Raw genomic sequence first — 27,259 nt, 5'->3', positions numbered from 1 at the left:
CATTGTGTGTGTGTGTGTGCGGACACACACACACACATTTGAATATTACTCAGCCATATAAAAAATGAATTCTTGCCATTTGCAGGAACTTGGATGGAGCTAGAGAGTATTATTCTAAGTGAAGTTAGTCAGAGAAAGACAAATACCATATGATTTCACTTATGTGGAATTTAAGAAATGGAGAAAATAAAGAGAAAGAAACAGAGAGGCAAACCAAGAAAGACTCTTAACTACAGAGAATACACTGATGGTTACTAGAGGGGAGATGGGTGGGGCGATGGGTTAAATAGGTGATGGGGATTAAGAAGTGCACTTGTGATGAGCATCAGGTGTTGCATGGAAGTACTGAATAACTGTATTGTACACCAGAATCTAATATTACACTGTATGTTAACTAACTGGAATTAAAATAAAAACCTAAAAAATATCTGGAATTCATCCTTTCACCTTGCTAGAACCTTGTCATATCACAACCAAATTCTTTTTTTTTTCAAATTTTTATTTAAATTCTCGTTAGTTAACATATAGTATAATATTGGTTTCAGGAGTAGAATTCAGTGATTCATCACTTAAATATAACATTCAGTGCTCAACACAACAAGTGCCCTCCTTAACTGTCATCTTCCATTTAGCCCATCCTCTGTCTACCTCCCCTCCATCAACCTTCAGTTTCTTCTCTAGTTAAGCGTCTCTTATGGTTTGCTTCCCTCTCTCCTTTATTCCCCCTCCCATATGTTCATCTGTTTTGTTTCTTAAATTCCACAGATGAGTGAAATCAAATGGTATTTGTCTTCCTCTGACTGACTTATTTTGCTTAGCATAATTATGCTCTAGCTCCATCCACACCATTGCAAATGGCAAGCTTTCATTATTTTTGATGACTGTGTAATATTCCATTGTGTATATATATATATATATATATATATATATATATACACACACACACACACACCACTTCTTTATCCATTCATCAGTCAATGGACATTTGGGCTCCTTGCATAATTTGGCTATTTTTGATAATGCTGCTATAAACATCAGTATTTTTGTATCCTTCGGATAAATACCTAGTAGTGCAATTGCTGGATCATAGGCTGCGTTTTAGTTTTGTTGATTGTTTCCTTCACTGTGCAGAAGCTTTTTATATTGATGAAGTCCTAATAGCTCATTTTTGCTTTTGTTTCCATTGATTGCCTCCAGAGACATTTCTAGTGTGAAGCTGCTACAGCTGAGGTCAAAGAGGTTGCTGCCTTTGTTCTCCTCCAGGATTTTGATGGTTTCCCGTCTCACATTTAGGTCTTTCATCCATTTTGAATTTATTTTTGGGTATGGTGTACGAAAGTGGTTCAGTTTCATTCTTTTTTTTTTTTTTTAAAGATTTACTTATTTATTTGAGAGAGAAAAAGAGTGAGTGTGTGAGTGGGTGGAGGGACAGAGGAAGAGGGAGATAAGCAGACTCCATGCTGAGACCGGAGCCCAACATGGGGCTCGATCCCACAACCCTGAGATCATGACCTGAGCCAAAACCAAGAGTCGGACACTCAACTGACTGAGCCACCCAGGTGTCCCACTGTTTCATTCTTTTGCATGTTCCTGTCCAGTTTTCCCAACACCATTTGTTGAAGAAACTGTCTTACCATTGGATATTCTTTCCTGCTTTGTTGAAGAGCAGTTGACCATGCAGTTGTGGGTCCATTTCTGGGATTTCCATTTGATTCTACTGATCTATGTGTCTGCCAGTACCATACTGTCTTGATGACTACAGCTTGAAGTCCAGAATTGTGATGCCTGCAACTTTGTTTTTCTTTTTCAAGATTGCTTTGGTTATTCAGGGTCTTTTGTGGTTCTATACAAATTTTAGTATTGTTTGTTCTAGTTCTGTGAAAATTGCTGGTGGTATTTTGATAGGGATTGCACTGAATGTGTAGATTGCATTGGGTAATATAGACATTTTAACAATATTTGTTCTTCCAATCTCACCACTAAATTCTTAGTTGGTATCACTGCATCCAAAATCACTCATTCCTCTCCAGCTTATTACATGTAATCAGTGATTGCCAACCATTGTTATACATCATGGAATACAAAGAAAAAGAAATACTCACTTCATCATACTGGGGTAAAAGGCTCTTTGATGGCAGTGTCTTCTGAGCCAGTTTCAGGCACTCCAGGCCTTTCCCAGCTCTAAACTGCTGACAGGATAAAATCTCAGTCCAACTTTGGCCCATTAGCACCACACCAAGGTGGACAGCAGAGCAGTGGAAATCTCTGCTAATTTTAGTGGGATTTTCCTCAGCTGCTGTAGTACATTTATAATTCTTCTGATCAATTATTAATGACATAAAACCTAAACTGCTTAGTGTGACATTCACAGCTTTCATGATGGTGCTCCTACCAGTAGGTATAGTCTTTTTCCCTCCATCTGATCTCCAAACATAATAAACTACACACCATTCCAAAACCGCATGCTTATTTTTTGATACTTGTCTGCCTTTTCTCCTATTGTTTTCACTACTTGAACTATTCGTTCCTTGACTAACTCATTACCACCCTCCAAGACTAAGTTCTGTTTTTATCACCTTTGCAGGCTGTCTAAGATTTCCTTCAAACTCTTCTTCCTGGGTTCTAGAGAATTCTGTGCTTAATTCAAGAAAAGAAGTTGTTGTACTTTAACTTGGGCCTCACCATCGCTCAGTGAAGCTAACTGGGAGCAAATGTTACCTTTCATTTAAGATGCTCAGAATCTCACCCATATTCTGACACTCGACACACAAGTTCAAAATGAATAAATAAATGAGTGAATGAATGAATCAGAAGCAATTTTCTTTATCCTTACCAAAGTAAATTAAAATATAAACCCCACTCTTCCACTTCTCTTTTAGGAGTCACATCACTTCATCTGGACTTCAACTCAGCAAATGTTGAGTACTTATTATGTCCTAGACATTTGATGGACTCTGAAAGTACTCATGCGAGTGAGATAGTGTTCTCTCCCTCAAAAGCATCACCACTTGGAATGGGAACCAAATATTTAAATAAAACTGCATGTGTCAAAAACTAATGACGTACTGTATGGTGACTAACATAACATAAAAAAATTAAGTAAAACTGTATAATACAACATATAATATAATCTCTCCCTCAATCTGATCTCTTTCCCTTTTGCTAGAAAATATACCTGGGACTTGCAATTAGAAAACAAATAAATAGAACTATACAAATTATTTTATTACCAAAGCTCTTGAAAGAGTATTCTAAAGCTGCCTTTTCCAATTTCTTTCAATGCTCTTGCTCCTTTCATTATTACATTTAATCTTATGCCTTTACGAATCTGATAATACTCTATCACTGATGCTCTCCTAACAGCCAAGTTGTATTGAGGCTTAGCTATGGACAGGAACTGCTGCTTTCAGGTGAATATGCATTTCTAGGATAAAGCTGCCAGGACCTGCAAGAAGACAGGAAGCCTACTAGAAGCCAGCAGGAAAGAACACATTTCTTTCTCCTTCAACCTTTCAATCTCCCTCTAGTGCCCTATATTTTGCAGAGCCTTAGAGGAATGTGACAAAGAAAGAATATAATCTGCAGAGCCCTAGCCCCAGTGGTCACCAAGCTGAATATAAAAATGCTGACAGATAATAATGTAATGACTTGCGCACTCAGGTTCTGTCTTCAGATATTCTCCAACACTTTTCTTTAAAGCTTTCATGAGCTCCCATGGCTTCAACTATTTTTTTTAAGATTTTATTTATTTATTTGACAGTGAGAGAGAGACAGTGAGAGAGGGAACACAAGCGGGGGGGGGGTGAGAGAGGGAGAAGCAGGCTTCCCGCTGAGCAGGGAGCCGAATGTGGGGCTGGATCCCAGGACCCTGGGATCATGACCTGAGCCAAAGGCAGACGCTTAACTACTGAGCCACCCAGGTGCCCCTGGCTTCAACTATTAATGCTGTAGCTGACTCACTGATCTTTTACTCTATCCATTTCTACTCCTTCTCCCAAACTCTATCTCCACATAGTGATTAGGTGTATGTATGCTTCCACATACACAGTTTCTAACATGTCCAAGATAGATCCTTTTCTCAGCAAAGCCAGTCATCAGTTCTTTTTACTATAAATGCCACCATAATTTTTCTAGTCAGCCAGTATCATACCTCCTTCTACATATTCTGTTCTTTTATTCATTTATCATATGCAATTTGACATTGGTCTCTGGTAAGTCTATAAACCTCATTCCTGCTCCATCAATGTCTGATCACCTGTCTTTAATTACAAAAGCATTTTTTGTAACTTATATCTGTAACTCACGTTTTCATTTCATTTCAATTTGTCCTACATAATGCTGTCTAAATGATCTTGCCTATCTCTGAGCACACTGTAGTCCTGGAAAATTCTTCATGCCTCCCACTACTTTACAAATTAAGTGTGAACTTTTCAAGTGGGTCTTCACGATATAACCTGAACCTATATTCTCAGCTTTATCTCTCAATGTTTATCTGCATTACTAATATACGACCACATTTGGATGGAAATTTGAAAGTGATATAATTAAAAGTAGAATGTCTCCACTTTACATTATTAAAAGCAATAAAATCAAACCACAACAATCAATATGCCAAAAAAATAATAATGGCAAAAGTAGAAAGGTAGTATCACCATAGAAAGCATTAAGCAAGATGATAGAAGCAAGAACCAATAAAACTAATCATATAAATTACTAAAGCAGAATGGATCGAAAAGCAAAATTATCCTAAATATTGCTCTATAAAGGTTACAAATACACATCTAAAAAAAAGCCAGAATACTTAATAATAAAATGCAAAATAGGGGTTAGTCTAACAAAAAGACCAGGTGTTGATATTAACTCTAAAACAATACATAGGAGAAAATTGTCATTATATTAAAAAATATGACCAAAATGGTCATTTAATAATTGTGAGTCTCTATGCACTGAATAACATGATCTAGAAATATATAAAGCAAAACCCACAAATTAATTCACATTGAACTAAACATTTCATTTAATTTATTTGCTCAGAAATGATCTATAAAGCAAAAGTTGCAGTGATCCTGTTTGATAATTCCATGCAAATTAAACAAAACCTTTTAACAAAAATTCATTTTTCTCTAGCTTTGTTGAAGTTTAGTTGATAAATAAAACTGTATATATTTAAAATGTGCAATGTGATGATTTGATATATGTTTACATAGTAAAATGATTACCACAATCAGGTTAAGTAAAACAACCATCATCTCATGTAATTATCTTTTTGTGTGTGTATATGGTAAGAATGTTTAAGATCTACACTCTCCTAGCAAACTTCAAGTATACAATAAATTATTACCTATAGTTAACATGCAATACATTAGATCCCCAGAACTTACTCATCTTATAATGTAAGGGTTGTACCCTTTGACCAGCATCTCCCCCATTTTACCCATCCCCCTGGCCCCACATAACCACCATTCTACACACTCTGAGTTCAACTTTTTTTTTTTTTTTAGATTCCACAAATAAGTGAGATCACATAGTATTTGTCTTTCTTTGTCTTCCTTATTTCACTTAGCATAGTGTCCTCTAGGTTTATCTATCTTATTGCAAATGGCAAGATTTCATTCTGTCTCATGACTGGAAAATATTGCATTATATATGGAATGAATATTTAGCTATCTACCTATCTATTCATAACTTTTTTATCCATTCATACATTAACAGACAGATTGTTTCTGTATGTTGACTACTGTGAATAATGCAGCAATGAACATGAGAGTGCAGATATCTCTTTTGGATACTGATTGTCTCCTTCAGATTTATACCTAGAAATGAGACTGCTGAATTAATGGGTTTCTGTTTTTAATTTTTTAAAAAAAATCTCCACAATGTTTTCCATATGGCTGTACCAATATACATTCCCATTAACAACATATAGGGTTCCCTTTCCTTCACATCCTTAGCAATACTTGTTATCCCTTGTGTTTTTGATAAATGCCATCATAACAGGTAAGAGATGATATCTCGTTGTGGTTTTAATTTGCATTATCATGATGATTTGTGATGTTGAGCACCTTTTCATTTATCTGTTGGCCATCTGTATACTTCTTTGGAAAAATGTCTATTCTGGTCCTTTGCCCATTTTTAATTGGATTATTTCTGTTTTTTTTTTCTTTTTTTGCCATTGAGTTGTATGAGTTACTTATCTATTTTCAATATTAACTCCTTATCAGAGATATAGTTTGCAAATATTTTCTGCCATTTAGTAGGCTGTCCTTTCAATTTATTCGTTATTTCTTTCTCTGTGAAGAAGCTTTTCATTTCACTGTAGTTCTAATTGTTTATCTTTGCATTTGTTTCATGTGCTTTTGGTGTTCATATGCAAAAAATCATTGCCAAGACGAATATCAAAGAGTGCAACATATTAAAACTGCCAAAATTGCATTCAGAGACTACTTGGTCATTTTTGAAGTTTGCTTTTCATTGTAAGTGAGAAAGAAAAAACTGAAGTATTCAACTCAACTTGCTAAAAAAAAAAGGAAAAAGAAACAAAATAAAATTATAAAAATCAGTCAAAAAGAATAGTTAACAAAGAAAAAAGCTAAAACTAATGACTTAGAGAACAAAAATAATCATCGTGAATAAATCAGAATTTGTAGTGTGTGGAAAAACAACTATAAGGCAAAAATTTAACAGGATGAATCAAGGAAAAGAAAAAAAGTCTGGTGCATGAGAAAAGAATATAACGACAGAAGCAGAAGAAATTAAAAAATATATATTTCATACAACTTAATGATAATAAATTTGAAAACCTCATTAAAATCATCTTTTCTAGAAAAATATAGCTTTACCATATTGACTCAAGAATTAGAAAACATTAATCATGCAAAAACCAAAGAATAAACTGAATTTTAAAATGTTTTTCTTCAGAAAAGAGTCAAGCTCTCTCCCTCTCTAGAGATATATATATATATATTGGGGGGCATATATATTGGGGTGCATAAACATATATGTGGGGCATATATGGGGGCATATATGCCCCCCTATATATATATATTGGGGGGCATATATTGGGGCATATATATATGTGGGGCATATATGGGGGGCATATATATATATGCCCCCCTATATATATATTGGGGGGCATTCACCATCATGTTTATACACTTAATGACAACTTTTATCCAGAACCTCCTTTTCAAGATTGCATAGCAAATCTAATGACTTCTTCTGCGGCAAAGGCTGGGCACATTTGCTAGAAGCTTCCATAAAACCTGGGGCTTTCCTACATTACAAGTTCATCAGCCGTGATAAAAATTCCTTGTGTATGTAGCGTCCACCTGACCACTTTCCCATTATCCCAGGAGACCTGGAGCCAAGGTGAACCTATGCAAACATGAAGTTCACACTGCTGTTGTATAGGACATAATAAAATCTCTGCTTCTCATCCAGGAGTTTCATGCCTTCTCCCAGCATCTGTGAAACTATGGCAGCTTGTTAGCTTGCAAGTGAGGTAAAATCTCTAACTCCGCACATATCTTGATAGTATCATGGGAGAATTTCTCAAAACTTTAAGGAACTGAAATGCATTATACTATTTAACAAAGAAAAAAAACCTTCTTATTTCATTTGAAAAACTCTTGTAAATCTCTGATACCAATATCTTGAACAAAGTATGAAACAGAAGAACTATAGACCAATAGATATTCAGCATTAAATGGTTGCAAATTGAATCCAGTAAAGTATTACAATTTTAATAAAGCATAACCAATTAGGTATACTTAAGAATGCAATCTGATATCTGGAAACTTATACTATGACTTTAATTGACTAAAAGAGAATAATCATATATTTATGCTATTACTCTGCAGTGGGGAGGGGAGAGGAATTTCAAAAGTGGCAGTCCCACCAGGAAATTAATGTTACCTGGGAAAAGCATAACATCCAAAGTGTGTTCATGGAGTATTATCACAATAATGTAAAAAAATACCCATGTACATAAAAACTGAAATGGATATGGCCAAATGATTTTAATAAATGCCTCTAGGTAGTTTGGGGGAAGAAAGCTAAAATGGTGATTGGTTGCCAGTTCAAAAAATAAAAAGCCTATTAAAACTTCATATATAGTGCTTTAATGTAGTGTTAGTAGAAGTTCTGGGACATATCTGCAAGATATAACATGATGCTGGAGAGAGATGCAAAAAGAAGAGAGGCTTCTTCCTTGTTTAACAGATCATGCTCAAAGTTAACATCCAAAATACATTAAATTTATATTTGAGAATCACTTAAACCCATGCCACATCTTTCCTTCACATTCTAGTGTTACTCTCTCCTGATTTCTAAGTACCTAGGATCATTGTAGCACTGCATCTGTGCAAAAACTTGAAGGGTTCCCCAGTATAAAACTAGCACTCTTTTGCTAACAGTCCTCAGATTAAAATGTTCATTCCTCAAAGAGCCATAGATTTGAATAAGTTGCTTTAAAAAAGCAATATGATGAACCGAATTAATATTATTACATGTGATTAATGCTTAATCCTATCAGAATTGTTAAAAATATTATGCAAACCATGTTCCTAATTTTTAAAAATTTCATGTTATTTTAAAATCTTTTCGTGGCAAGAAAATTAACATTAAGGCAAATGATTCTTGCCTAGGAGGTTCACTGCTCAGTTCTAAACGTTTCCAGGTTTTTCACACATTTATTTCCCACTATTAAGATCACAGAATATGTAATGGCTTTATTTTATTTTAATCATACCTAATGTATCAGGTCAGTGGGCCAACGACAAAATTTATTGTATGTAATTTGTGCATTGTTACTAAATTCAAGTTTGTTTTTCACATCTTCCATCTTTCTGCTGATTACATCTTTAAAAATTGAGGCTAGGGTTTTGGTCATCCAACACTGAGTGCCCTGAACTAGTCGTGTGAATGAAGTGATGAGTGGACAATAGGAGAATTATTTTTAAAATTGTGATAATCCTTAAAATTAGTTCAGAGATTAAATTTGTTTCTGATTTTTACTATTGCTGTACCTGGCTGTCTAATGAGGCAGTGAATCACTGCCTCTCTATTAAGCTAAGAATTTTTCACATGAAATGGTCAAGAAATGATTTAATAGCCAAATACGGGACTATTATAAGTATTTCCTGAGAGTGAAATATAAATATGAAGCCAAATAAAAACTAATAAATTCTACAAAATATTGGGAGATTGTGTCTTTCAGAACTCAATTTGGAAATTGTTCTGTCTGCCAAAGATCCAGTGTAATCCATTATACCCTTCTCATATCATACCCTAAATTATAGGAAGAAGAACAAGGTTATAGAAAGACCAATAGAGAAAGGCACTGACATAGAAAAGCAGTGTGACTTCTGAGGATGGCTAATAATAGATTAAAATACCTGAAACTCCAGTTTTGTTTGGATCTTTCCAGTAACAAAAAAGAAAGATCAGTAACTAGAGCTATAGTACTTTGATGAATATGCTATACTGAAATTTAAATCTTAATTGCTTTTGCAAATTATAGGCAGTTAATAAAAACTCCATTTAACATTTAAAAAATCTTCCATTTAAAGATATCTGATATGGAACTACCTACCAAAAAAGGTAGATTTTAACTCTAGAACTACATTGCATGCCATGTGAAGTTTGTATAATACATATTTTTTTCTTAAACCATTTTATTGGCTGTTTGTATTTCTAATTCTATGGCATGTTTTCCTACATCCCCAGTTAATTGTACTGTGGCTTTTACAGTCTTTTATTAAACAATTCCTTCAGATGATCCATAATTGTGATCAATTCCTTTGCCCAGAGGGGACACCCCAGATTAGTAATACCACATCTATAATGATGCCTAATGAAACTTGTTTCTTTATTGGAATGCTTCATATTATATACATATTTACAAATTTTTATCTCATCCAATTTCTAAACAGGGATGAGAATAGTTTTATATGAAAAATCACATTGTCTTTCCACTATTTAATGCCAATAACTGATCATAATCATAAGTAGTGTCACTAATGAGATAAATCACTTTCTAAACTATGCATGTTCAAACTCTATGCTTCTGGTCACATAGGGTAAATGCATAACAAAGAGCTATCCAAGAGCTGATAAGAGACAATTTCATATATATTAAAGGTGACTTGAGAAGTACTATTCAGATATTTAGCAGAATCCTTAATTGCTAGAAAGCAATAGATAATGTAATAATTTTCATCTAGAGAGAACAGACTGGATGGCAAATTTCTCATGTATTATCAAGGAGAGAGGGAGAATGAGAAAGAAAGAAAGGGACGGATTCAGCTTTTGCACACAACATAAGTATTCAACTAAAGTATCAGGCTGGCGCAGTATGGAAAGTATCTCTGAAATGCTCCTGCTTTCAGGCATTATCATGCATGTGGGCAGCAAAATTACCAAAAAAGCATATGTTCATCCATTTATTCATTCAGTCATTCAATGACTATTCATTGAGTGCCTCCCTTGTGCCAGACACAGTTCTGAGCTTTTAGGATACAGAGAAGAATGTGACAGAAAATCTCCTGTCCTCACTGACAATACGTTAGTATTGCAAGATGCAGGCAGACAACAAACAAGTAAAAACGAATGAACAAAACAAGATAGAGACTGGTACTACAAAAACATGTGATGTGACAAGTGGCTGGAGGTAAGTACATTTGAGAATGGGATGGCAGAGACAAGATTTTGGATGAAAAAAATACAAATCTCCATTTCTGAGAGGCTAGTTATACAGGATTTTTTCTTTGTCTCTCTCCTGCTGACCATATTTTGCCATTTCACTAATTATTATTGTTCCATTAAAGTGCTGAAATGCCAGTCAATAAATGATTATTGAGATCCCACTGTGTTCTCAGCACCAGTACGATTGGAAAATGTGGTTGAATTCAAACAGCTAATTCTACTGCTGTGATAAAATATGAGGCAGAGAATGATGCTTAAATCAGTAAATAACTTAAGCCTTCTCTTTCTGAGGGGTGCATTTGAGTCTAAGCCTCCACAGTCCATTCATATATCACAAATCTTGAGATTTAGCCACCAATGTTTCAGGAACCTCTCCAAGAGGAGGCATCATTTATTGCCACTAGATGGCACCAATTATTTTCATATTTTTAGGCCCCCTCCTCCCAAAATACCCTTTTTCTATGTAATGGCCATATTTAAAATAGAAGAATATTATTTAGCACTATTATTAATAAAATTATTTTTCCTTTATTAATATTTTTCTATAGGAAGGATCACAGAAATAGCACTATAGATGGTATGTTCATTCACTGACGTACTTGTTTGTTTAATGTATATTTGCTCCATTTTCTTAAATGAATTAAACAATGTCTTTGAAAATGTAAAAAGGAAGAAAAGTAATGAGTATATGAATATATATAAAAATTGGCTATATAAACATCAGGATCCCAAAAATAGCTTGTAACAGTACACTATCATATTACATACATCTTTAAAAGTTTTTAAGTTTTTAGAATTTAAACCTTTGCTACTCCAAGATGAAAAATGAGTGCCTCAGACTACCTGCTAGTTTAACTATCACTATATTTCTTTCATTCTAAGACAGTATAAAAATAATACTCACTTTAATATCTGCCAGAACTTTTTGCCTCATGGTAATGAGTGTTCGATATCTCTGTTCTTCCTCATAGAGTCTCTCTTCATAGATTTTTTTTTCACTTATGAGATGATCAAATACAGCTTGTGCATGCTCCCTTTTATATCTCATGGTTATAAATTCGTTTCTATGAAGAAAGAATAGTATTTGCAACTAATCAATTCATATTTTATTTTTTAAAATACATTTGTGATACATTTTAAAAGAGCCAATCTTGAAAAGTCTTAGAACTGAATGGCTTTGGAAAAATTCCCTAATCCTTTCCATAGGACTACCTCCACAGAGCTACTTCTAAATGGTCCAGTTGGAAGAAAATCTCTGGGGAAATTTAGTGGATTCTCTTGGTTGCCTACCCAGCATGCTTCTATTTTGTTGTCATTCTAAAAGAACCCCTCCTCCATGCAGCATATAACACCAAAGATATATTCTAATTAGATTAAGCCAATTAGCATATGGCTAATTATTTAGGAGTGAACATATATGTTAATATAACCTAATAAGATGAAAGACAAGGACCTAATTCCATGTAGAAAAGACTCAATATCCACTAAATGTGAATGAGTCATGTTTTCAAACTTGATGACAATGGACATAGTGGAGAGAGAAAAAAATGAGTACCTAGTGTTGAGCTGCTGATTCACTAATATCAACCAACTCTGCAGTTTACCCTACCCAAGGTTCCTGTTATATAAGAGGACACATTTCCCTATTGTTCAGTTTAAGCTGTTGTGTGAATACCTTTGTTTGTGTACATGTGTGTGTATCTTGTCATTTGTAACTAAGTATATACCGACACGGAGGTTAAATGATTTCTATTTAAATAAGGAAGAACACTAATGGAAAAAGCATCAAAAAGTGGTTAAAACAATAATGAAAACAAATATGCTTTAGAAATAATTGCCAGAGTTGATCAGTAACACAGAGTGCAGAATAGACAGAGCTGCAAAAACTCAGCACTGTCTTATATTACCCATACTTGTTTTTATCTCTACTGGTATAGAAAATTGAGTCATTTGCACAGTTAGCTAAAAAGGCAGCAGGACTAAAGTTTTTGAGGGGCTGAAATGTTAAAGTGCTCAAATATAATATCTCATTTAATACAACAAAACCCTATGGAAGAATAGTCATTATAGCAATTTACAGATGAAGAAACTAAACTTCACCATAATTAGCTTATGTAAGCTAATTAGTAAATAACAGAACCAGAATGCAAATCCAGTTTTGTCTTACTCTGTTTGATTCAGCAGCTCAACACTAAATACTCATTTGTTTTCTCTCTTTCTCTACTATGGGTATTATCAGAAATTTGAAAACAACGCTTTTTGTTTACATTTTTAGATGTGAGCCTCTCCTTCTAAATAGGATAAGATCCTTTCCTTTTATCTATCTGTCTTGCCCATGTTTTTTCCACTTCATCATTCATACCAAAAACATCCAAAATTCTTATGTAATATCCTATATAAATATTCACTAATATCAATATTATGGAACATAGAAACCAGGAAATTCACATGGGGAAGAGCTAGTATGACCAGAGCCAAAAAACTCTTCACAGTTGCTCCCAGCAAACATCACTATATCTTGACCACATATATTTTGTTCTCTACACTAGGTATTTTGAAATTGGATTATATTCAACACAGCATTTTTATTAGTTAACTATATACACACATACATTATATAGGCTATATATGCTTTTATGTATATCTACACATGAAAATAGTGTTTCCTTTCTCATAGTCATAAAAAGAATAAACTCTGAAGTCCTATGGGTCTGGGTCTAAATCCTTTCACATCCTAATTAAGAAACAGTTGTAAAAATTAGAGTCAAGGACAGCTTTAATTGCTATTATTCTAATCACCATATTTTAATCATTTGCATATGCAAGTTTGTATTTCTAAAATTATCTTCAGATACTTGAAGGTACACTTTGGTGTACCTTCTTGGTGTCTGGCACTAGGCACACTGTGGGTTCTTAATAAATAATGATTAACTTGATATAGTCATCTATTAAAAATACCAGTAGTTTATTACTAATATAGTTTATTTGAAATAATCTTCCTTTCCAATCCTAGTTTAGTGAGTCAATATGCACAGTTGTAAGAGCACACACTGGAACAAGATGGACCTAAACGGGCTGGCTCTAACCACTGATTAGCTATACAAAGACAATCATTTAATTTCCCTGAGCTTCTGTTTCCTCAGTATTCATATTACATAACTGAAGAATTTGCTGTGAGAACTGGATAAGATAAAGTACACAGATTGCCCACAAAGTGCCTGGCACATTAGGAAGTCAATCAATAGTAACTTTAAATATTATTTGACATTATCCATCACCATTGTTAATTAATAGATCTTATTTAAATCAAACTATAATTCCTAAATGTGACCAATGTATATCCTTCCCATAGTCCTTCAAGCTCTGTTCTCAAGGTATTACAAAATAGAAAAATAAGAACCAAAAGGAACAAAGGAAGAGAATGTAAGTTCTAAGTGAGGGTCTTATGGAAACCCTAAAGGTCTTAGAGTATGATCATTCTCTAAGTGAAAGACCTTACTAATCCTTGTTAGGTATGTCCCTGATTAATAAAGGGACTGAATTAGAGGTTTCTGAAGACAATAAATATGAACAAATTACACAAGGTTTTGTAGAATATCTATTTCTAAAGGATGACCTCAAAACTTACCAAAAAAGTTTGGGTGAAAAACCATAGATTATTAACCATGTCATGTGAGTGAGAAATACTGAAATGAGTGGGAAAGATTATTAATTTCATAATTAATAAAAGTTCTTATACTTGGAAAAGAATAAACATTCCCAGTTATTCAAATAAGAATAAACCCAGGGGAATAATAAAAAATGAATGCAATTTATGTTTGATTGTTTGTTTGTTTATTTGTTTTTTATGTAGGCTCCACGCCCAGGTGGAGCCCAATGTGAGGCTTAAACTCACAAACCTGAGATCAAGAGCTGAGCCCAAGAGCCACCCAGGTGCCCCCACAATTTATGTTTTTAAACCAAAATTATCAAATATCACATGTGTATTCCACATCAAATAATGATGGAAAATAATGGACCATTTTAAGATTAAACCTTAAAGAAATTTGGTCTTATCTCTTTTATAAATAATATATTGAACATTTAATATTTTGATAAAATTTAAGTACTTACTTTAAATTCCCAATTGTCTGAGCAAAAGTAATATTTTCTTTCTCTTTTTCTTTTAAGTTCTCATTCAACTGATTTATTTTTGCATGATAAATAATTGTTTTACTTTTAGTGTTCTCTATTTCTCTAAAAATTATTGAGCATTTTTCCTGGAAAATAAATTCAAGGATGTTTTATTTTAAATACTAGAATTTTCAAATCCTTGCAACTTAAGGACACAATTACATTTGGCCATGTAAACAATTAAAAGCAAATAGTAACTTATTATCAGTGTAAGTAACACTTAGATTTATGTTCTTTCTCTTCTCCATAGTTACATCTGATGAGATTGTCTAAAAAATGGCTTAGAGCTATATAGTCTCTTCCCACAGCTCTCTTCCTCTTTCCCTTTTCCCCTCTCTCCCCTGCACTGTCTTCCCCTCCACATGCCCCCCATACAAGCACACCTTAAAGGCATGTCCTTTCAAAATATAAACATGTGGATGGGGCGCCTGGGTGGCTCAGTTGGTTAAGTGTCTGCCTTCAGCTCAGATCATGATCTCAGCATCCTGGGATGGAGTCCCACATCGGGTTCCCTGCTCAGTGGAGAAGTCTACTTCTCCCTCTAACCCCTCCCTGCTCATGATCTCTCTCTCACTCTCAAATAAATAAAATCTTAAAAATATATATAAACATTTGGTTACTGGTTTTCAAACATGTACATTGAAGGTGGGCAAGGATATACATTGTCCTGATCTTTCAAACAAAAGAAATCAATATTTAATACCAGTACACTTTCCCAAGGCTGACCTGTGCAATTCCAACCTGAAGATTTGATTTTGCATCTAGTTTTTGCATGATCCTTTCATGACTGTTGATGTTTATATTGACTGAATGATTTACTGATTGGATGACTGACTTACTGAATGCTGTTCCCCACATTTGGCATTGCTTCTAATTAGTGCTACTCTCCCAAATGATTTCAGGTATCAACTGCTCCCTTTGCTCCTATTTTCTTCCACTTCCCCCCATATGCTCTCTGATTCTTTCTCTAACAGATTTCAAGAAGAAAGGCTAATCTTTTATATTTATTTTCCTATAAAAATCTGCTATTTGTCCACGACTTTCAACACTGGGTACTGTATTTGGATTTTCATACCCTCCCTTTGTTTCTTTCTTTTTCTGGAAGTTCTAGAATTCGTCTACTGATAAATGAGGGTTTTTCTGTGCTTGTTTTTAATACCTGAATGTAGTTGAAAGATGGCTGACTAGGATTGTTCAGTGTGACCAATAGGATATTATATTATTACTGGGAGAAAAGTCAGTCCCCCCAAAAAGTGTGAAGAGGTACAGTATGGAATAAAGTAAGTAGGTAGGAGTCAAAGAGATGGGCAACTCTGGGTACAGTATGCTATCACGGAACTTGTATTTTAAGTCAGATTCCATAATTCATGCCTTAATCTTGAATGCAGATTCTCACAGCAAAGTCAAAAGACATCAGAAGCAATGGTATCAACAACTTAGACCAGACCAGCCAGTTCAGCAGTGCTAAAGGTGGTGTCAAAACATCTACACTAAAAGAAAGAAAGAGGCAGTGTGCTTCCTGCAGACAGCAATGAAAAGCAAAAAATGGTATTTTGCCACTCTAATAGGTACCATCAGTGAGGCTTTGGTAAACCATGGCATCAAAAATATCAGAAACATCATTATGGTAAGCTGAGTCTAGAGAGAAGCTGTTAGATGTTGTATGTCAATCAGGAGTACAAATCTGCACATCTGCAGTGAGCAAAAGATTGCCCCCCCCAACTGCCATTTGTAAGTCTTTTGATAAATGCTGAAGGGCCACCAGAGCAAATGGGAATAGAGGCAGATTTATTTATTTAAGATTTATTTATAATCTGACCATTCTTTGGCTTATTTTTTCTCTAGCCCTTGGGGGACACAGGCCTCAGTAATTTGGAGGCTTTCCAACCCAAGGGTACTTTCATGTCCAGACCTAGAAGAATCTAAAAATCTGAATTGCAGTTAATTAATGTTTTAGTATACAACATTTTTCATCATTTCCTTATCCCCCAAACTTTCAAGTCACATATTTAAAAATATTAGGTAATAAAGATTATATTCAGATTCTAAATTATTAATTTCAATTTTATATTTTAATTTTATTTAAGATTTTTTTAAGATTTTAGATTAAGAATTTAAGATTTTAAGATTTTTATTTAAGATTTAATTTTTGAATTATCTAAACAAAAGTTTAGAATCTATGCCTAAGATATAAACTGGGGTTAGAAATAGTAAAAATTCAGTAATGGCCCATGTTTAACTTGGCCCATGTTTATCTTGGCCCATGATTGAAATGCTTATGCACAGAAGATAAAATTATTTGTCTTAAAAATTATTTGCTTAGAACTTAAGTTCTTAGAAGACAGAAATAGGGTCTATAGTATGGCTTGTACTCCTATCAGCATAAAAGTACTTAATAAATGCTATTAATGATATTTGACATTACAACAGTTTGGTGTTCAACGGCATGGTGCATGAGGCATTTCTTCATCTATGTATTGCCCATCTCACTAGCTTCATCTCTTTTCACTCTTTTTTTTTTTTTTTAAAGATTTTATTTATTTGACAGAGAGAGACACAGCAAGAGAGGGAACACAAACAGGGGGAGTGGGAGAGGGAGAAGGGAGCCTGATGCGGCGCTCGATCCCAGGACCCTGGGATCATGACCTGAACCGAAGGCAGACGCTTAACGACTGAGCCACCCAGGCACCTCTCTTTTCACTCTTATAATAGGTGCCCTGCTCTCCGGTCATACCAAACTACTTGCAATTCCACACACAGCACTATTTCATGATACCTTTGCTTTGCAAACAGCACCTGTTTCTAAAATGCCCTTACTTCATTTCTTCATCAATTTAAAAATTATATAATGATAATGATGATGATGATGATATTAATAAGTACCTTCAGTGACAATAATTTTTTAAGGCTTTTTGTATATCATCTCTATTCTCCACAACATCATGGCAATGTAAGTATTTAACCTTCATTTACTCCATTAGTAATTCTCATTTTTAGATATAACCTCTTCTGAAAAACCTACCCCAAAACCCTCAGTTCTGTTAGGTTTCCTCCTCCATGACACTCTTCCACCTCATTATACTGCTGTCATGGCTTTGCTCACAGTGTATTAATGCTCTGTGTCCTTGCCTGCTCCCCAACAAGATAATGTGCTTCTTGAGTGAAAAAGTTCTCCTTTTACTTCCCCAATTCCAGCAAATTCTAACAATGTTTAATATATCTCAAGTGCTTAATAGTAATTGAAAAGACAAACTTATTTGAAGAACAAATAAAAGAAAATTAACCCTTCTTTTCTATCCCTTCAACTCCTAGTACCTTCTACAATACTGAGCACACACACAAAGAAAGAGTTCAGCCATATTCTTCATCGAAATTTGTTATATTTATTAGACGTACCACCTTTGGCAATTTTTAGTTAATATTTTTTGAAACTAGTATTCAAATGTGGGACATGAGCAACCGGGTGGTTTTCCATTGCCATGTTCAACACATATGTTTTACCTTTGTGACATGTGTTACAGTAATTTGTTATCAATAACAGTAGTATGCTGAGTAGTAGGAGCTTGTCTGAATGTTTTTGTTCCTGATTTTAATGGAAATAATTTTAATGTTTTTGCCATTAAGTATAACGTTTGCTGGAAAGTAGTGGTAGACACATTATCAAGGTAAGGATGTTTTCATTCTATTTCTAGATAGTTAAAAGTCTTTTTGAAAATCATTAGTGGCTATAGTGTTTTATTAAATATTTTAGGTTAATTGTCTTTTATTTCTGTAAATGTACTGAATTATATTAGCACAGCTGATCCTTGAACAACAGAGGTTGGAACTGTGCAGTTCCTCTTACAGGTAGATTTTTAACAGCACACCACTGTAAATGTATTTTTTCTTCCTTTTGATTTTTCTAATTACCTTTTCTTTTGTTTAGCTTCCTTTAATATAAGGATATAGTATATAATATCAATAGCATATAAAATATTTGTTAATCAACTATTTGTAATCAGTAAAGCTTCCAGTAAACAGTAGGCTATTAGTAGTTAAGTTTTGGGGGAGTCAAAAGTTACATGTAGATTTTTGACTACCTGGAGGCTGGTACTGCCTAAACCCTGCATTGTTCCAGTGTCCGCTGTACATTTATTTATGTTGACTCATCTTCACATTCTTCAAAGGAATCTTACTTTGCATAACACATGCTTTTTAATCACATTTTAAAAACTCAATTCACTGATATATTTAAGAGTTTGTCATCTGTGTTCATAAGTGAGGTCACCTAAAGATTTCTTTTTCAAGCTAGTATTTTTCAGTTACAATTTCAGAATTATATTATTACAGAATAAATTTAGAAGCTTTCCATACTTTCTTATGGTCTGTATCTGGTCTTTGTAAGGAGGCCTATAAAGCATCTGGGCTTGTTCTTTTTTTTTAATTTTTTTTTTCTTTTAGAGAGAGAGAGAGAGAGAGAGAACTCACACATGCAAGCTGGGAGAGGGGCAGAGGGAGAGGGAGAAAGAGAATCTCAAGTAGGCTCCATGCTGGGCATGGAGCCCAATGTGGGGCTCAATCTCATGGCCCTGAGATCATGACCTGAGCTAAAATCAAGAATCGGAGGCTTAACTGACTGAGCCACCCAGGCACCCCTGTGCCTGTTCTTGTGGTTAGTGGTATAGACAAATTACATTTATTCTATAATTTTTATTCTACTCTTGTTGTGATTTTCCCTCTTTACCCAGTTTTCATTATTTGTATTTTAATAAATAGTATAATAATTTGTATATAAATTGTATACTTCATCTAAATTTTAAAACAAAGTTCTATGCAAAATAGGATTCTTTCTTGTACTACTATATATAATAATGTCTCTTTTAATTTTTCCCATGGCTGTTTTTATCTTCTTTTTGTCCTTATAGATATGCTAAGTGCTTTACGTTTTTCTTACCAAAATGATTTATTGGTAACACTAACGTATTACCTTGGCCTGTTCCATAAATTTTGCTGTATAGTTTATCATCAATAATTTATAAATAATTTGTGCTTCTACATATTCCTTAACACAGAACACATAATGAAAAAAATGTAATTTAAAAAATATTTCCAGTAATCTGTTTTCTTTTTGCTCTATTTTTTTTGTTACTAAGTTCTGATTTTGCTTCATTATATTCAACAAAAGTAACCTGTATGATCTGACCAGAATAACAGAATGGTTAAGAGCACAGAGTCTAATGCCGGTGCCAGATTTAGTGAATCTCAACTCCACCGTTAATGAGCTGTGTGAAACTGAACAAGTTAATTCAAAAACAAGGCATTAGATTCTTCAGCTGTAGAATGGGGATAAAAATAGCACAATCTTCACAGAGTTATTATGAAGTTGAAATGAGTTAATATGTCTGAGCACTTAAAATAATGCCTGGTATACAGAGAACATGCAAAGTATCAGTATCTGTTGTTGTTATTAGTATTACTATTTTCCTTGATAATTTTTAATCTTTTGTGGCCTAGTACAAACTTTTAAAAAATGATATGATTACACCTCTGTTTCATAGCCAACATGCTGTCCACCAACAAATCCAATTGGTGCAACCTTTAAAGTATATCCAGAGGGTAGGAGGTTAAAGACAATGGACTATCTCCACCCCCCATATCCAGTGATTCTCTAAAGACAAAATATTAGAGAAGATTCTCAGGGAGCAAGTATTTCTAATTTGGAAAAAGCCCTGAAGCCCTTTGATATATGACCACTTGTTCATGCTGCCCATACACCAACTTGAGGGTAAAACTGAGATGTCAGATAGTAACAGATGTTTCAGTCCGTATATTGGTCTCATCCATATAAACGTGGTACTGTTTTTAGTACAATACAAATCCCTACCTCTACTTTGTAGGAGAGGTTAACAGGAGGATGCACTAGTTCAATGGGAAAAACACCGCAAGAGAAAAAAATGAAGATACAGAGACTGTGTGTGCGTACGTGCGTGTGTGTGTATGTGTATAGAAACTACTTAGTGCAACCAATTAGAAATGAGAGGCATCAACCTAAAATAAATTTGCTTGAATAGTTTTCATTGACATAAAGAAGTTGTAAATTGATAATTATTTTTGATGTTAAATTTCTTACCTCAGTTTCTGTTATTGCCTCACGGGTTTTCTTCCCCCTTCTTCGTAATTTTTGCTTAGTTCTTTCCACATTTCTTTTAACATTGTCTCTCCTCTCAATTATATCATTTAATATCTAGAGGACATTCAGAAGTTAAGATGTGCAACATTTGCAATCCAATTATCCTGGTTTAGACCAAATAGTTCCCAAGTGACTATTTTAATAATAACAATATATATTTTGGTATAAAGGAAAAGGACCAACAAACATGAATTACAAAAACATACTATGATATTCACATCCCAATATTCCATTTGAATTATTGGAGAAAACCAAAATCTAACCAATTTAGCTAAGTAACAAAAACTAAGAAACTCACATAGAAATCGTAAGTTTTCACCATGATATTTAAAATATCTTAACCAAAATTAAAACTTGATACAAATTGTCAACAATCATTACCAAAAGTACATAAAAACTTATTGTATTTAAGAGTTTGTGTTAAATTGATAGTTCTTATAATTTATAAACTATTAAAATATAATAAAACAAAAATGATTACTGAACTAAAAGATGAGAGAAAACAATGGCTATTATAAAATAAGGGGGAATAAAAGTCATTAATCTTTTCAGGAATTCATTATACTCAGATGATTATACTGAGGCTTTTGAAGCAATTAATAAATTTCCATCACTAATGTAAGGAGGAGCCATTATTAAAATCATTTATCTCACTAGGTGTTAGTACTGGTTATATATTCATTACATGAGCTCTAGGATAAGCAATTAAGAGCCCTGAGTATATATACTCAGAATTTGTTGTTGCCATGTTTTATGGCCTTGTACAAGTTGCTTCATGCATTTAGGCCCAAGTTTTCTCAAGTCTATGATCCAGATAAACTCCGTCTTGGCTACTTCACAGGGAGATTTTGAAGATCAAAATAAACTCTCATAATGGGAACATTTTATAAATCATAAAGTTTTTTAAATTAAAAAAACACTGAAAATTATTAAAGACTAAGAATATAAAATTACATCATCATTTACAAAGAAAAAAAATCCTGTTGCCAAAATGGCCCAAATGAACATATGTATGTCCTCCCTGCATCTAAGGACAAGAATATATAACTCTTACCACACCCTCCACTTTTCCAAAAGACTAATGACATGATGCATACATATCTTTCTACTAAATTTTTCTTTGGGAAGGGCTAGCAATATCAGTTACTGCCATAAACCTGTTGTTTTGAAAATATTTTATCGAAATTTGCTTTATTTTTCATCCTAGGTGTCTTAACAACTTCTACATACATCAAATATTTGCCATAAAAATGACAAGATGCATTATATTTTATATTTGAGCAAACACAGCCTTAGCATTTTATTAACAAGCAGTGAAGACTTTGAATTAAATTTAACATAGTGGGCAATCACATGAGATAAATCACTACTCATTTATTTGAAAACTGCTTTTCCTAAGTACACTCTAATATAGAGTATGGGGTTCCAGGTAATAGCATTAGTAGTCTTGCCATATAGTTTCACTATAGATCAGTTGTGTGGTCATAAAATATGTATTTTGTTCATGCTTTTATGTCTTAGTATGTGAAATCATAACATTTTAAGTAATAATGTAAAATCATATACATGATTTGACTTAAATATTCCTGGAAATTAGCTTCTGAATTAATTATAAATACTTACATCAGAATGTTCTTTGTGGATAGTTCTGATTCTTACAGCATCTTCTTCTAGTTCAAACAGAGGTGTCTCTAGTTCTGCCAGTGCTAGGGCACACATTGCTTTCTTTTCCAAAAGTTCCTGCCTCTCAAGTATCTGTTCTTCTTGAATGGAATACAGTCTTTTCTGCCAGCAAAGATTTTAAATAATTCATTCAGTTATTAATTACCTAAACATGGGGATTAAGGAGTGCACTTGTAATAAGCACAGGGTGATGTATGGAATTGCTGAATCACTATATTGTACACCTGAAACTAATATTTCACTGTATGTTAACTAACTGGAATTAAAAACTTAAAAAAAATAAACATTTATTGAGTCTCAATCCTGAGCCAGGAAGTAATGTTTGTTGTTATCTGAAAATTAAAAAAAAAATTATGCCACCATAAAAAGCAACCGGTATGAATATACCATATTTATACAAGGCATAGTTATTAGAAAAAATGAGAGAAAAATTTAATATAGACAATAAAAACATTCTTTTTTAAAATTTTCTTATTAACATATAATGTGTTATTTGTTTCAGGGGTACAGGTCCATGATTCATCAGTCTTACACAATTCACAGCACTTACCATAGTACATACCCTCCCCAATGTCCATCACCCAGAAAATCAAACATTCTTAAGTAAGTATTGGAAGATAATAAGGTTAAAAAGCACACTAACAACAAATATTGAAATATATGTAATTCCTGTAATCTAAGATCCAATAAAACCAATGAACAAGAAGTTAATGACAAAATATTAAGCAGAAAGGGCTAGGAGATTATGGGATTATTGAACATATATACTCATAGAAAAATAAACCAGAAAATTTGGCATTTTCAGCATATAGAAGTAAAGAAACACTGCTTTTATATGTTTGAAAATGCCAAATTTCTTAACAGAAGAAATCACGATTTGTGTTTATTTAAAAGAAGACCAGAGGTCCAGATAATCTCAAATAAGTGTATAAAATAACACTGTTTCAGACTGTTTTGCCTCTTGATTTTATTTTTATAATTTTAAGTATTTATGTATTTCTGAAAGGGAGGCATTCTAGAAACATGCCAAGGATGAAAACATCCAACTCTGGTTCCAAAGGATATTCAGGTGGTAAAGATAAAAAATATTAAAATTGATTTTGCTAGCTATAATCATTTAATTTCAAAATCTTTATATAGAAATATCATAGCACATTTTTCTTTCAGTGTTAAATAAAGAAATTCCATTGAAAGGCACTAAAAGCAAAGAAAACATAACATCATCACAAAGCAAACTAAAGAGACACTTAGGAATAAGATCTCACTGCCCTTTTACTAGACTGGCAGAAATTCCCATTAAGCCACAAAATGAGATATGTGTATGGGAGGTCAGTTTCTTTATGCATGACCAGATACTGCTAGTCGTACACAGAGGGCAACTGTTATCAGCGAAGGAGAGAAAACTGCTGGCTTGCAAACCAAGTAGGGAAAAGATGCCTCATTACAGGCAAATTTAAAATGCTAAGTAAAATGCAAATTAAAGGAAGAATAAAATATTGAAACCAAATTAGGATTACCTGAATCATCATTCCATTAGCCACTTCACCTCGTGTGAGTTTTTTCAAGAATTCTTCTCTACCCTATAAATTATCAAATTTTTAGAAAAGGAGCTTTTATTTATAGAATATCAGAAGACATTATTAAGGACAATTGCTAACACAAGACACATTTTACTTATATTACAATAAAGAGTAAAATATTCATTAAAAATTGAGTATTATAAAAAAACAAAAACCAACCAACCAAACAAACAAAACTCCTGATGGTATCTGAAGCAAAGTTACTACTGATACAACCCCGAGAACAAGAATACAGAATTTCAGTTCAGTTCAGTTTGTACTTTATAACCCCGAGCTAAAATATCAAAGTAACCAATAACCGGTCTTCAACTCCTCTTTTTAAAAACTATCAGTTTGTTTTTAATATTACTTTATAGAAGGCACACATTCACTTTTGAAAACAAGACAGACACAATTCAAGTTTGAAGTTTGTAAAATGAGATCAGGTTCTCCATTTAACTAGAATAAATTTTTTTCTTTTTTCTTTAAAAAAAATTATTCCTTGAAAGTTAGTGGGCAAAAAATATGTGGATAGATTTAAACTCTCCATAGTTATACTTGACATTCCACACAATCAGAGATACTGTCTTTTAATTATGTGATATGAATTATGTAGCTGCTAAAAACAGTATCAGGATTAAATGGATACATAATACTGTAGACAACATGAGACAGAGTGTGGTCTTCTTGGTAAAATACCAATTGAACTATTATTGAAAATGTTCAAGAAGAGAGGCTGGAGAATGACAGAGTTATATAGTAGTTGTAAAAACATTTCCTAAATAAATAATTTGTTGAATAAATGCATTAACAAATAACAAACTGCTTTTGGTCCCTAGGTTGGGTAATTAAACTGTAAAAGTTTTAGGTTCTTTCAAACTCAAAAATGTGTTTTTAAAAAATCTCTTTATATAATGAGAAACCCAAGATCCATTAAAATATCACAATCACACATATTCTTATTTATAAACAGCATGTTAAGGATGGAGAATGAAGCCAGGCCTACAAGATGTTTTCCTGAGACTTGGGTAAACAGGTGAAGTGCTAGGAAATGCAGAGATAAGTGCCTGAATCAGAACTGGAAGAAGACTGCCACTTTTATGAATATGGCCTGCAATCCAGCTTGTGCCAGACTTTTCGGTTCTCACTGCCAGTTCATTGTAGAGGGAATGAAAGCCCACAATAATTGCCATTTCACAACTATTACAATAATGGATTCAACCAAGAATTACCAATAGATGCTAAATTGAAGTGCATTTTTTTTTTGGAAAAAAAAAGACAATTGCATGTTCTTAAAATATTGCTCAATTGAGTACTTATTAATTACAACAGGAAAATGAATACATCCTTTGGTCATAACTTTACCCAAATGATCAAACTTACTCTCACTAGTAATGAGACAAACTCATACCATGTGCTTTGTGATATTTCACTGACACAATATTATAACTATGTAATATTCCTGCCAAAAGTGTTTAACCTGAATCTAATCATGAGCAAACAAAAAATAAATCCATAGTGAGAGATGTTCCGCAAAGTAACAGGCCTGACTCTTCAACAAATGTCAGTGTAATAAGAGACAATTTTTCTTTTAAATGTAGGAGACTCTAAGATGAAAGGAGACTCAAAAGTTATGAGATAAATGCAATGCATGGTGCTAAGTTCCACATAGAAATCAAATGAATTAGAGAAATTCACATGTGAACTACGTATTTGTGCCAGTTATCTAATTATTGCCTCTTAGTTCTAAATCCATTCTCTTTTTTTAATTTTTTATTGTTATGTTAATCACCATACATCATTAGTTTTTGATGTAGTGTTCCATGATTCATTGTTTGTGCATAACACCCAGTGCTCCATGCAGTACGTGTCCTCTTTAATACCCATCACAAGGCTAACCCATCCCCCAACCCCCTCCCCTCTAGAAACCTGTTTGTTTTTCAGAGTCCATCGTCTCTCATGGTTCGTCTCCCCCTCCGACTCACTCCCCTTCATTCCTCCCCTCCTGCTATCTTCTTCTTTTTTTTTCTTAACATATATTGCATTATTTGTTTCAGAAGTACTGATCTGTGATTCAACAGTCTTGCACAATTCACAGCGCTCACCATAGCACATACCCTCCCCAATGTCTGTCACCCAGCCACCCCATCCCTCCCACCCCCCACCACTCCAGCAACACTCAGTTTGTTTCCTGAGGTTAAAAATTCCTCATATCAGCGAGGTCATATGATACATGTCTTTCTCTGATTGACTTATTTCACTCAGCATAACAGCCTCCAGTTCCATCCACGTCGTTGCAAATGGCAAGATCTCATTCCTTTTGATGGCTGCATAATATTCCATTGTGTATATATACCACTTCTTCTTTATCCATTCATCTGTCGATGGACATCTTGGCTCTTTCCACAGTTTGGTTATTGTGGACATTGCTGCTATAAACATTGGGGTGCACGTACCCCTTCGGATCCCTACATTTGTATCTTTGTGGTAAATACCCAGTAGTGCAATTGCTGGATCGTATGGTAGCTCTTATTTTCAACTGTTTGAGGAACCTCCATACTGTTTTCCAGAGTATTTGCACCAGCCTGCATTCCCACCAACAGTGTAGGAGGGTTCCCCTTTCTCCACATCCCCGCCAACATCTGTCATTTCCTGACTTGTTAATTCTAGCCATTCTGACTGGTGTGAGGTGGTATCTCATTGAGGTTTTGATTTGGATTTCCCTGATGCCGAGCGATGTTGAGCACTTTCTCATGTGTCTGTTGGCCATTTGGATGTCTTCTTTGGAACAATGTCTGTTCATGTCTTCTGCCCATTTCTTGATTGGATTATTTGTTCTTTGGGTGTTGAGTTTGATAAGTTCTTTATAGATTTTGGATACTAGCCCTTCATCTGATTTGTCATTTGCAAATATTTTCTCCCATTCTGTCGGTTGTCTTTTGGTTTTGTGGACTGTTTCTTTTGCTGTGCA

At 33.9% G+C, this 27,259-nt stretch overlaps 1 protein-coding gene across 8 annotated transcripts in view; it reads right to left on the bottom strand.

The window, feature by feature from the left end:
• Positions 1-27,259, bottom strand: part of CCDC178 (coiled-coil domain containing 178) — a 427,560-nt gene that overhangs the window by 244,530 nt on the left and 155,771 nt on the right. For all 8 annotated transcript variants that reach the window (XR_012379920.1, XR_012379921.1, XM_025886654.2 and 5 more), the window contains 5 exons: positions 24,247-24,309; positions 22,670-22,831; positions 20,987-21,100; positions 14,818-14,963; positions 11,609-11,768 (listed from right to left, as the gene is read on the bottom strand). Coding sequence is in view for 6 of the 8 variants with exons in the window: in XM_025886654.2 (XP_025742439.1) it covers positions 11,609-11,768; positions 14,818-14,963; positions 20,987-21,100; positions 22,670-22,831; positions 24,247-24,309 (645 nt within the window). In the remaining 2 variants the exon portion in view is untranslated. The remainder of the gene's footprint in view (positions 1-11,608; positions 11,769-14,817; positions 14,964-20,986; positions 21,101-22,669; positions 22,832-24,246; positions 24,310-27,259) is intronic.

The sequence above is a fragment of the Callorhinus ursinus genome, unplaced genomic scaffold (genome assembly GCF_003265705.2).
Source record: "Callorhinus ursinus isolate GAN/ISIS: 27379988/994484 unplaced genomic scaffold, GSC_fseal_2.0 scaffold11, whole genome shotgun sequence".
Classification (NCBI taxonomy): Eukaryota; Metazoa; Chordata; class Mammalia; order Carnivora; family Otariidae; genus Callorhinus; species Callorhinus ursinus.
Note: the sequence above shows the minus strand (reverse complement) of the source record. Positions and strands in the feature narration are given on the sequence as shown.